The sequence below is a fragment of the Temnothorax americanus genome, unplaced genomic scaffold (genome assembly GCF_048541705.1).
Source record: "Temnothorax americanus isolate GAGA-0224 unplaced genomic scaffold, ASM4854170v1 Scaffold61, whole genome shotgun sequence".
NCBI classification, from domain to species: Eukaryota; Metazoa; Arthropoda; class Insecta; order Hymenoptera; family Formicidae; genus Temnothorax; species Temnothorax americanus.
This window is the reverse complement of record NW_027509762.1, coordinates 775,143-788,357: the sequence shown is the minus strand read 5'-3', so window position 1 is coordinate 788,357 and position 13,215 is coordinate 775,143. Positions and strand designations below refer to the sequence as shown.

General features: G+C 30.1%; 1 protein-coding gene and 1 pseudogene across 2 annotated transcripts; both read right to left on the bottom strand.

Moving 5' to 3' along the window:
• Window positions 1–703: 703 nt before the first annotated feature.
• On the bottom strand, window positions 704–5,860 carry LOC143905423 (uncharacterized; annotated as a pseudogene). Its single transcript, XR_013259196.1, has 7 exons — window positions 5,793–5,860; window positions 5,394–5,606; window positions 5,129–5,279; window positions 4,807–5,009; window positions 4,511–4,632; window positions 4,269–4,399; window positions 704–4,071 (listed from the first exon to the last, which is right to left on the bottom strand). The product of XR_013259196.1 is annotated as an uncharacterized LOC143905423 (transcript).
• LOC143905424 (uncharacterized) lies at window positions 5,540–10,920 on the bottom strand. The gene is made up of 3 exons (XM_077420850.1): window positions 6,702–10,920; window positions 6,217–6,589; window positions 5,540–5,865 (listed from the first exon to the last, which is right to left on the bottom strand). Exons 2-3 carry the CDS (start codon window positions 6,572–6,574, stop codon window positions 5,822–5,824), a joined length of 402 nt encoding a protein of 133 aa, XP_077276976.1. The 5' UTR covers window positions 6,575–6,589; window positions 6,702–10,920; the 3' UTR covers window positions 5,540–5,821.
• Between the last annotated feature and the right edge of the window lie 2,295 nt (window positions 10,921–13,215).

Genomic DNA, 13,215 nt, shown 5'->3' with positions numbered 1-13,215 from the left:
CAATAACTGAGAAATAATTCTCTATTGGAATAAAAACACAAAAATATAAATATATATTTAAACAAAATTGTGATTGTTTTAATAAATTTTATTATATTTTTCAAGTTTATATATTTTATTTATTGGATATTTTTTATAGATTTTTTTTTATAATCTGTTTTTTTAATTTTTAACGATGAGCTATATCTTATTATTAAAAAAAAGAAGGCATATTTTATTTTATATTTTATTTCTAATGTCGATAATGGTTAATAATAAATAATGAACGCATAAATAATGAATGACTAATAAAGACTAAAATTCTGTTCAATAACATCCTGACCAAAGAAACGTACTCGTCCAATGCCCAAGTCCCAGTTATAGTTGGCCTCGTTGAATGAATGGAAAAAAAAGATTAGCCACCATAGCTAAAATTAAGGTATGGTAGCTAAATTTGCGGTGTAATATAGGGACACCTAAAATTTTAGCTGCAAGATCTATTTTTATTAGCTGAAAGCTTATGACTGTAACACACAAACGTTTAGCTACTGTACACATCGCAATAAATAGCTATGACAACAATATGTTGCAACAATTAGCTGTGGCGCGCACATGATTTAGCTATAAGAGACATAAGTTTTGCTGTCATTGCAAATATTGTTGTAGATCCGCAGTTCTTACAGCTAAAATGGTGTCAATGATAGCTATAATTGATTGCAATCTACTATATATATATATATATATATATATATATATATATATGTAGGTCCGGAAGTATGTTCCGGGACTTTTATTTTTGATATCGGTATATTCCGGGACATTTGGCAGTTTCCAGGACTGTCCTGGAAAAAATTGATGTCCTACGGCAATTTTCGGGACAGTTTTTTGAATCTGATTACATATATATGCGTTATATTCCAGGACTGTACATTTCAAAAAACGTAAACAGTCCCGGAACATACCTCTGGACCTACATATATATACATATATATATTAGAGATTTTATTTGGAAAAAATATGGAAACGAATAAAAACACATAAGTGCAAAAATTGTCTTTATATATTTTTTTTATTATGTTATAACGCTCTTAATACAAAATAAACTTACTTATTTGCGATTATAATAATAATAATATTATTATAATATGTTCTAGACACTAACTTGCGTAAACATTACATAACTTGCGTAAACATTAAAATTATCGGCTCAGATAAAAGTTTGAGGTTAGATTACACGGGATGATGTAAAATATTAACGTACCGCTCACCAGTTGCCATGGTATAAGCAAATAAAAGAAAAGGATCTAATAAATCTTTATGTTTAACAGAAAACCATTCTGTACCACGTTTTACCTCACCACCACCAATATTACAGTTTAAGCCTATATTTTATAAGAGAAGAACAAATAAAAAATGGACTATTTTCATAAATAATAATAAACTGAATTTCGGCAAAAATAGTGCAGGAATTTTCATCTATTCCACAAACTAACACCATTCTGGGTTGATACTGAGTGCCTTTATAATTAACCCAGTTAGCAACAAAAGAGTATTGATTATCAATCATATCATTTGGCAACGATGGTTCAAAAAGATGAAAGCAATCATGCTTACTAATATTAATGTTTTTTTTTATCCTACCTGAATGTTTGGAATAATACTTTCCTGAGCCATAAGTTTATAAAAAAACAAAAGCTGATGCCGAGTAGCAATGGAAAGAGCAATATTTTTTCTTGACATTACAACATTAGAAATTTTCTTAAGATTTTTATGAAAACTCTCAAGTCTCATCACAGATAATGAAATAAGTGGTCCAGATAGCATCATGACACGCGTATAATGAATAAGATTGTGATGTTTTGGTTTTAAATGTTGGTTCGTACATTTCATGTACTGATTATGATGTTCCAAAACTAATATTTTAAATGCAGAAACAGATTCCTCTGACACTGATCTGCTGTGCAAAACTTCAATAATTTCTTTTAATAGCAAATACAATTTCCAAAATTCGTCATTGTAAGATTTTATACGATGCCCAATAATTATTCCAAAAAGTCTACAAAAGATTAACATCTCTGATGCTGTCATTTTAAGTTTGGTTTTTGTTGCAAAATCATCACTTATACAGGGTGGTTTGTTCTGTGCATCAAGACCGTAATCAAACATTTGCAGACTGTAATTGAGTCCTGACAAGGTAAAATCACCAATATTAATAAAATGTGATATGATTGGAATCATATCATAGTGAGCGATCCCTTCTGCGATATCATGCGCATCATGTCAACATAAATATTATCTAGCACATGAAATGAAGTAACTTCGTTAAAAACACACTCTTCTTTGATTCCGGTGAGTGAACTATTTTGTAATGCTACATCAGAAATATAAGATGCATGTGCTCTGAGAACAGATTTATCTTCAATACATGTAGTTGCAGAAATATTACGATGTAATTTGCAAAACCTACATGAATAATTTGCTCGGAAACTTTCAATAAATCCGCACATGGCATGAAGACCTAAGTTGTCACCAAGTAATAAACCTAGTACAAAGTATATTTTATAAGTGATACCATTTACATATCAACTGTTATTCCAACATGTTCTAGATAATTGTGCAAAGGTTTTCTTGTTTCCATATTCTTTACGGTCTTGAGATTGGAACAAAAGAACTAAAAAGAAACTTTCCAAACGAAATAGACATTCAGGCGACAAGCAGGGTACATAACAATATACTCCTCCAATAGAAGAGGAATGAGATCCTAATGTATTATTTGTTTGCCAATTATCGTAATAAACAAAAAGTGGTAGGACAATAGCATTATTTCCAAAACTTGTTTTCTTTTGATGCCAAAGTTTAGATTGAATAAAATTTTTTATACTATCCGATTCTTTAAGTGAATTAATATAACCCATTGTAGCAGTAAAAGTATCAGGCAGTTCAAAGAATTTCTGTAATACTTGTCTCAAAGGTATGAAATAACCATAAACGTCTTTAATTTTTTCAGCAATAAATGATCCAGTATTTTTACGTACTCTTCTTTTGCCTATAAGATACTGAACAGGAGCTATATAATTATCAGACAATTTAAAATATGCTAAGCGTTGATACTCAGTTGTAAGATGATCAAATGGATTTTCTAGACAATCAAACATAGATATAATATCCGTCACTATTTTATCATCAGAATCAAATGCAGTACTTAAAGTTGAAACAACTTTTTCTTTCAAAATGGACACATGACTATTTATGAGAAATGTACTGTCTTCAATAATAGACTGAATATGATTTCGCGGGATTGAAGGTTTATTGTATAATTTTGCAACAAAAGCATTACTGTGATCTGTTATAAGACCCTTAAATTCGGTAAGAGTTAATTGTTTATTAACAGAAACTTCTTCTAATGACATATCAGAGTTAGTCGTTATACTTTCGTCAACAAGTTTGTTACAGTTTTGTTTTTCATTCAATTTAATACGCTTAGGCAGAGGCTCGTTTAAAAGAGACCAAGCAGGAAAATTATGACAAGATCCAAGTAAATGTTTTCGCAAAGAATTCCACGATGACCATTTTTGATGGCATCCAGTTTCACCACATTTAAAAACTTTAAATGAATTAGCGTAATGTATTATGTTAAAATGTGTCAACAGACCGTTGACAGAGGTCTCTGTCTCTTTACATAAAAAACTTGTAGGCATGATGCTATCAAAACACTTAATTATAAGTTCTATTTAATTATAATTAAAGTGATTTGTATTCTTGAATTGCAGCAAGCACACTAGTAGTAAGTTGAGAGTTTTTTTGCTTATCCCACACAGTTTCAATATTATATATAGCTCTCTGTAGAAACATGAAGAGCTGTCCTACTTCGGGAGGATATTTAATGTTTAGAGCATTACATGACTTGAAAACGAAGTCCACGGCTTTCAATGGTGACTCTACCTCATACCTGAATTGATTGATTGAAACAAAGCACTGACTGATTTCGTCAAAAGATGGACCAACTATCACTGCGATGGGTTGCGAAGTCAAACCAAATGACTGTAGTTTATTTGTTCGTTCTTCTAATTTTGTTTCCAAATCTGCAATTGTCTAACAGAAATAAAGATATTATCAATATAATATAATAAAAATAAGTAGAGTACAATAGAATAGAATAGAATAGAATATAAATAAGAGTAAAGTAATTTTATTTTAATAATATAATATTTATTTTTTATCACACACACATTAAAAATATAACGTATATAGAAGATAGAGAGATAAAAGTGAAAGTCAATTTAATTCACCTTTACATGTAGAAGAAATGCTTCTTCACATTCTTTTCTAGAAGGTCTCCAATCTTTTGGTTTTCCTTTTTTTACTGTAATCACAGGAAACAAATGAGGCATCAAAGAAAGAGTTGCAGTTTTGATACCATCTGTTGAAATAAGAATAGATGTATTAAAAATATAAAAAAAAAATTAATATAATCACTTTACACACACTAGTATAATCACATCAATAAATTAGACATAATTAAATATCTTACCTGGTGTAAAGACTTTTGGCTTTGGTACTTAATTTGTTACATATAAAATCAGATAGTTTTGGCCAAGCAACATAAAATTTCAAATTGCATTCCGGATATAATATTTCAAAATCTTGTTCCAGCTTAAAAAAAAAACAAAGTTATTTATATATTATTTATGTATCTGTACAACGCATGCGCGTGTGCGCGTACATTATACATACACACATACATACAAACAGAAAATACAATATATATTTATAATAGTAAATAACGATTTGTATTTTTTATATTAAAATAATGTGATATACTCACACTAACAGATAGCCTAATGGATCAGAGAAAGCTGGAAACTGATCCATATATTCATGACAAGATTGATTACTTGATGCAAAATTTTTAAGTCGTTTTTTAGAAGTCAAAGACCAGTAGTCACTAACTTTGGGCCATGGATTAGAATTATTTTTCAACCATAATAAATATTTTTCATATCCGTCAATGTCATCGTCATTTAACTCATCTAAAAAAAATAGACAAATGCAATGTTAAATAAAAATGATATTTTTTACTTGAAAACATTTTCTTATCTCAGATAATATAAATATTATTAAATTAATCTCTGACAACACTAAGACTTACTTAAACGAAGTTTACTATTATTTTCAGTAGTCGAAACCTTCACATTGATCAAGCCTGCCTTGATAAGTTTCCTTCGCGTTGCGTAGTATCTTGTTAAAATTTTTCCTTTACCTTGTGACTCACCTCTCTCATTTTTTATATACCACACACTCTGCAAAATAAAATTAACAAAATAATTAGAAACAAAAGATTAGCAAGTATACTATAACTTAATTATATTGTTATATTATTTTTTTACTATATTATACATAAACACTGAATTAACCTTTTCTTCAGTAGGAAACAATTTTTTTATATGTTCGCTCAAGAAGGATACTCTGTTGTTATTAAGAGTGTAGTTTATATCAGGTGACAGCTCATTACTGACAATTATTTTTGCAAGCTTATTTCTTAAATCGTTGTTTAATCTGCCTTCGTTTCTGTATACACCCAACACAAATTGGCCTTCTTCAGATTTGTTTAATATGGTTTCAAGATCCTGCAATAATAAACGTGACAAACAAAAATAAACATGATCTTGTAATAAGAGATGTAATAAATATGTGTTAAATATATACATATATATATTTATCATATAATATAGTTATATTATATATATATGAGAGATTGTATTATATAATAAATAAATAATATGTATATATAAAATATGTATCATATTTCTTACGTATTCATCATCACTAATTAAGCGTGGTTTCACACCTGATCCAGAGATGTTCGACTTTTTATCAATAAATTATCTGAAAAAAAAAAATTATTACATAACCAAATATTATTTTTCTATAATTATTACTATTTATTTATTTTATTAAAATATCTATTTATTATATATATATATATTTTTTTTTATTTATTAATATTTTATACATTTAATAATTATTAATATTTAATAAATTTCATACTTTTTCAAATATTTATTTTACTAATTTATTATTATTTATAATTATATATTAACATTTACGTGTTAATATAAAATAATTAGACTAATATAGGATTAATGTAAGAATAAAAAAGATTGTCTTGTAACTATAATAAATTCAATTTGTAAAAATTGTGGAAAATGAATAGAATAAAAAATATTTTATTCTTACCACTAAGTACTGGAGTAACTGTATTCACAGTTTCAGGTGATCTGAGAGAATTGTTATTTGAAATATCGGCATTAAAATTTTGTTTTGGAGTTGTAACTATGGTCAGAATTTCAGATGTTGATATGACAGGACTATTATTTGGAATATCGGCATTAAAATTTTGTTGCTTTGGAGTTGTAACTATAGTCAGATGTTCAGGTGTTGATATGAGAGAACTGTTATTTGGAATATCGGCATTAAAATTTTGTTCCTTTGTATCTTCAACTATTATTGCTCGTAAAATTTGTTGTTCTAATGTGTTATCTTCTACAGAATTTATATCAATACATTTTTCCTGTTGCAGTGACGTCTCTTGCATATGCGATTATGGAATCTTGACAAAAATTAATACCAATAAATCATTAATGACAGTTTTTAATTTATGAAAAAAGTTTATTAACTCAACTGTGAAATATCATGATAATTATATAATGTGGAATAAATACCTCACTAAAATATGTTTGTACTTTACTCTGGAATTTTCTTCGGGGTCCTATGTTTGGAATCAGATTTTTAAGATCCTCTTCTGTTAATATATTAAACTGCTTTACATCAATTTCTTGAGCTGTACATGAAAAACAATTATGATTAAAAATTATTGTAATATATTGTCACATAAGATATTGTCGATAAGCTGCTTAATCGTTACCAAAATAGAAGATATTGTTTTTTTTTTTTAACTGATTAACAGAAAATAATCATTAATTTTTATTTGATGCATTCGATTTTTAATAATTTATTACAATAGTCAATAGCCAAGCACACGCGTTCGATATCCGATAATAATGTACAATTTATCTTAGAATAATTTCAATTATTTGGAAATTTATGTTATAATAGCTACAAAGACATGTATCAATTGCTTTGGTATATTAAATATATTTTGCAAAATATATTAATATAAGCGAGAAATAGCATTGCAGCTATGTAAAAGAAAAGGATCGAGATTGTCGAGATTATATTCTCACGATTATTATCATAACTTATAGATAGACCTGCCCCTGCCGTAAGAGGCAGCGTGGCAACAATATACGGTGCAGACATATATAAGCCTTTCTGGCGTTTAGAAAAAAGTGATCTACCAGAAAGCATCTAGAAAGGCTATATGTTTGCACCGTATACATATGTCGCCCCGCTGCCTTTTACGGCAGGGACTGATAAGTCTATGATTATTATAAATAAAGCAATGATCCACCATAAAGCAACTTACATACCTGTAAAATTCGCAATTACCTCATCACTGAAATTCCACTCGAGCAATAAACGCGTTGCTGCGTTAGACGCCATGTTCTTAAAAATTCTCGAAGAACCGTGAGTGCGCGCGTAAATACGCGTACGCAAAAGAGCAATAAGCAGTAATTACGCACGCAATATACGTATAATAACAGAATAAAACAACTGCCACAACGATATGCCTTCACAGTACCGCACGCACGTATCACTGTGATGTATCACCGGTCTTTCGTAGCATCGACGAGAGCCACGCACGCCTCCGCCGCCGAGCCGTTGATGTTTTTCTTCGTCTTTCGACGAGAACCACGCGCGCCTCACGCGGCTCACGCCGCCGAGCCGTCGATGTTCTTCTTTTTTATAAAGCGCGCACATTTCGATCGACAGTAACAAACGCTTGTGTGCCATACCTAAATGTATAGCTCACATACCAATTCTTTTCATTTCCGTATAAATATTGACATGTTAGTGCTGAGTGAAACATATAAATTAGCTGGGATAGCTAACTGTATGTTGCTAAATAAAATGTTTGTGACAGATATGCATAGTTTGCTACCACATCAAAACATTAGTAACAACAGCAAATTTGTTAGTTACAGTAGCAAACGCTATTACAGTAAACCATGATTAGCTATAGGAGAGAATTCTTTTTAATTAACATCCGTTTGTGCACGTCGCTGTGACATGAACGCACGGATGCGCCTGCAATCGACCGGCCAATTGCATTTCGAGCGAATTACCCTTCTCGCGACAAGAAGGAATGGCAGAAATTCAAGCGATTGCGGTAGCAACGGGTTTTTCGCGAAAACACGTGCGGTACTGGTTAATTGCAGAGGCGCTGCACATCAAGCGATTGCTCGCAGCAAATAATCAAAGCGTGAATTTTGCTTATTTCCTTTGTTAAAAATGCGAGTGAATATATCGATCAAAGCGATTAAGTAGATAAGAATTCTGGATGATCTTTAAAAATTATAGTGATTTCAATAACATACTAAATTATTTTTAGTATGATATTTTTATTTGAAAATTACATAAAATTATTACGATCTTTGATATTATGTTTTGTATCCTTTAGATTGAGAATTTACTAATATATTATATTAAATAATTTATATATAGAAAATCAATTAATTTTTAAATGTATGTAAATTTCTATTTTGTATTTTCTAGATTGAAAGGATAAGGATCCGAAAGGATAAGGATGATTCTAAATTGTACTCTTGTTTTATTATTTTAGTATGTATTTTTATTATGTGTGTATTTTTATTATCGACAAGAACTTTTTACATAATTTGTATGTGTGTGAAAATTATTCAATTTTTAAATTTTGATTTGTATATTTCTGAAGATTTTTTTGATACATCTGTTACAACCTTAAAACACTATAAATTTAAATGAATTATCTTTAAACGCCGTTATCTCATGATAATACTGTCATATTTTGTGAAATATAATCTAGAATTGATCAATTAAAGAGATATTATCTTTGTATGGAATAATTATCGAGTTGTATGTATGTTTTGTGAATTCTATCCTCTGCGATTTTTCCTTATCAATATTTCCCCGATATCGAGGCTCCGGGCCTATAACGCCGATAGGGGAATATGTCAGATAAAAATTTCGACTGTAAATCAGAACGGACTATCAGATTAAACGGCGGAGTCAGCGATATGCAAGAGTGAGCATGGGAGGACATTGGAGAGAGGGAAAGGGACGTATATGAAAGCGAAAGAGAAAGAGAGAGAGAAAGAGGGGGGAGAAAGATAGAAGTGAAAAAGGGTCCAGACAGAAAAGCAGGATATGATCCATGAACTGGAAGAAATTTGCTCCCCCGCAGCCTTTTACTTCTCGTCCTTGCATTCATAAAAGCACATTTTTAGACATAATTGTTCACTATTATTCTGCTAATTGAAAAGATCAGAGTAACACAAAACACTGATTTTTATATAAAATATTTTATTTTAAAGAATGTTTTAAATCTGATATAACTATAGTTTCTATATTTTCTATTATTAGTTCTTAAAATTCTGATGCGTTGTTCTGTTTTCTCTAACATTAAATATAAATATTTTGACAATTTCTAAAATAAATAATAAAAAATTTTCTAAATAATCTTTTGAATAAAACTATGAAAGAAGAATTAAATCTATAAATATTACTTTTTAATTATAACGAGAGAAATATTCGATCGCAGTTTTGCTTATTGACAGAAAAGTGAGGGCGTGTTAATTCCAATAAGAAAAAATTAAATCACAACAAACATGGCTAAAAATTTTATTTGTAATAGAAAAAGCCGTTGGGCTGTTGCACAAGAGCAAACTTTGCGGCTGTGTTTTTGTCGAGGAACTTTGAAAAATACAATTTTGCCAGCGGCCGTTGGCTCTCTTTGCGCGCGATGTTTTCATAAAGCTAAATATTATCTGGCTCGCCGAGTTTGAAATTCTACTGTCGGAATATATGGAATATAATGTGCTGCGAAGTACAGAGTAGCGCACAAAAAACAACTTGTTTATTTTTAACAATGTAAAATTCAGAATTTTATTAGTCTTATGTATGTATGTATTTCTTTCATTAATTTTCACTAATTATATGTACCGTGTCCTGTCTATTGTCAGTTTGTTGAATATCTCGGAGGTTTCCAGACTCTGGTCTGACAGCGAAACTAGAATTTATCTCGGAGGAATTGGTTTAGAATATGATAATTATATATAAATGTTTGAATGTTTATGCAACATGAAACTATATGATGTAAAAATACATAAATAAGTTTTTAAATGGTAAAAAACTAACATTAATTCTTGTAACCCTATATTAAGCAAATTTCGCGTAATGCGACGTCCTTTTGGAAGTGATCCAAGTGGCCCGATCATTGCTCTCGATCTGTCTGCAATCACTCCTCTTTTTCTTTTGCAGTCACTCCCCTACCATCACGATTCGCGAATTATGATCTATTTCCGTCTCCATCTAATGTTAGGTTGCGAGTGGACTCTCGGCCGCGACGGCCGCTGCACCGGGGTGCACTGTACCCGCGCAGTGACATCCATCGCCGGACGTCGCGCGTCTTGACGAATGCAAACCGGGGTGCTCCTTGATGTTTTTCAATATTTATTCACCATAATTAATTTGTGAGCAAGTCAGTTCTGAACAATTATCTCGTCCAAATATCTAAAAGATATCTTGAAAAATATCTCGCCAATATGTGTTCCCGCGCGTTAATGTGGCGTAATATAAAAACTGTGCTTGTGCTAATTATAAATATTTTTTTTGTAAATTTGATTACAATAATTTTTGATGATGGTTTCTATCAAATAAAGTGATGTGCGCTAATTATTTATAAAATTTCATATTTATTTAAAAATTAATAATATTTTTATTTGTGAAAATCTAATGATAATAATAGTTCTTCGATTTAATATCAAACTTGTTTTGTCACTTCTAAAATACTCGTGGCAATTCGTGTCTAACGTGTTTGCAGTGGTTTATCAAAAAGTAATTTTTATGTGTTAAATTATAAAAAAAGGTGCAAATTACAAACTTGCACATTGCTTCCTCATTATTACAGGAAGCTTTTATTTTATTTAATGTATAATTATTAATATTTATTTTTTTGGCTGTTTTTATGATATAAAAAATTTGGTTGATTAGACTAAATTTTATCAGGGTTCTATGTATGTACGAAATGTCTGTAACTCCAGAACTAATTAACCAAATCTTAATTAATTATATATGAAATAGGGGTAGAAAAAACTGAAAAATTTAATAGAATTAGATATAGATCGCTATATCAAATATTGAGAAAGCTATAGGATAAAACACGCTTTTCTATATATATATATATATAATTGAAAGACACCATGTTGGTCTTTTGCGACATAATCATCGGGCTGGTAAACGGGAGACGAGGAAGGTGAGTTTAGTTTTATGTTTATAAATATGATTTATCATATAGGTATATACTTTTCTATTAACTGAACTTTAAAACGACGATCATGAAAATATCAGAAGTTATGCATTCTTCGAGCTTTATTAAACAATATAATAATTTTTTTTTTTTTATTACTATAATAAACTCTTATTGAAACATATTGATGGTAAGATTAAGTTGCTTTTCCATGCAATTTATCCTTTATAATCGTAGTTATGTTTACGCGCCGTTCTCCCGTAGATACGAGGATCAACTATTTTCTACTTGACAAGAATAACAGAGAAACGATAAAAAACCAAAGAAGAATTAACTGCGGTTGTTGCGATATCCAATTAAAACAAATCGTAATTTGCGAACATCATCGCGGAAAGTGATAATTCGCGTGCGCATCATCGCATCTTGCGGTGATGATTGACGAGTCGCTAACTGGTAATCACAATTACGCTATAATTGCAAGTGCAGATATTCATGCACGCACGGCTGTTCGAAAAATGTCCGAGATTCTCCGCGCTCCTCTAACGTCTCTTATTTTATGCCAACGAATATATACGAGTTTAATATTAGTTTGCGTTATTACTTTCAAGATGGAATTTATCGCCTCCAGACATCTATGCTTCTTCGTGTGTTTACTATTATATATACGCACTAGCAAGTACTTTAACGTTAAATTCGTGATTTGAGATTATACAAAATAATTTGTTGATAATAGGTTAATTGACAATATAATGATTTTACTTGAAAAATCTAAATTTAAAAAAAAATTAAACATATTAAATATAATTTTTATACTTATACATATATGAGATATCAAGTATCTAAAGCGGATTCTACTTTATATGATCTTATTTTTTTTAAATGTATATTCTATTATATAATAATTTTTTATTCATTTTGCATACGAAAGTATTAAATTAAGCTCATTAATCAAAGTTTAATATATTATGAAACATTCCGTGTTTTATGTTTCAATGTTACATGTTACATCAAAATATGATATATCTTGTAAAATATTCACTTCTCAATCAGCTAATATTGACATTACACACGCTAAAAGAATAATAGCGTTTTTGACTGGGCCGGGTTTGCTTGCTCCGAGAGCGATTATTGATGTCTCTTCAGCGAATCGAGCAATAACATTGGTCACATATGAAATCTGCTTAGAAAGAAATGAAAATGGAACTTATAAATAATAGCAAATGCAATACTTCGATCATTAAATTAATGCAAATTTACCTCTGTATGTATACACTTACGAGACATTTTATTCTTAATTGTAAGCAAATCGTAAGAAAATTAAAAAAAATATATTAATAGAAACTTAATATATAGAATGTATAAAAAAAATAAGTCCATTGAAGTGTGCAATTACTGCAAACAGAAAAATAATTACTTGTTTTTGCACGTGAGTGTAAAAATTCACTTCTATAATGCGTCACAAACGCCTCGTCACTAGTCGCGAAGGATGGCAGGAGCGTTTGTGATGTATTGCAGAATTGATAATTTATAAATGCCAATCGCCAAGATCGAGGGAATGTAAAAATAATAATTGATTAAGGTGATCACCTGTCAACCTGTTCCTATCTTCGGACATTATTTTACCTGCTTCAGAAAATAACCTTTCGGAAGGAACTGAAGTGGCAATTAGTGATAAATATTTAATTGCTAAAGTTCTTAGAGGCGAATCTCGGGCCTTATTCCAATATTTTATGGCATTATCACTCATTTTTAACGGTGGTTGATTCAGATAGTAACGAAAGTCCTCTGGCATTTGGTTAGGATCTTGATTAACTATCTGACAATTGTAT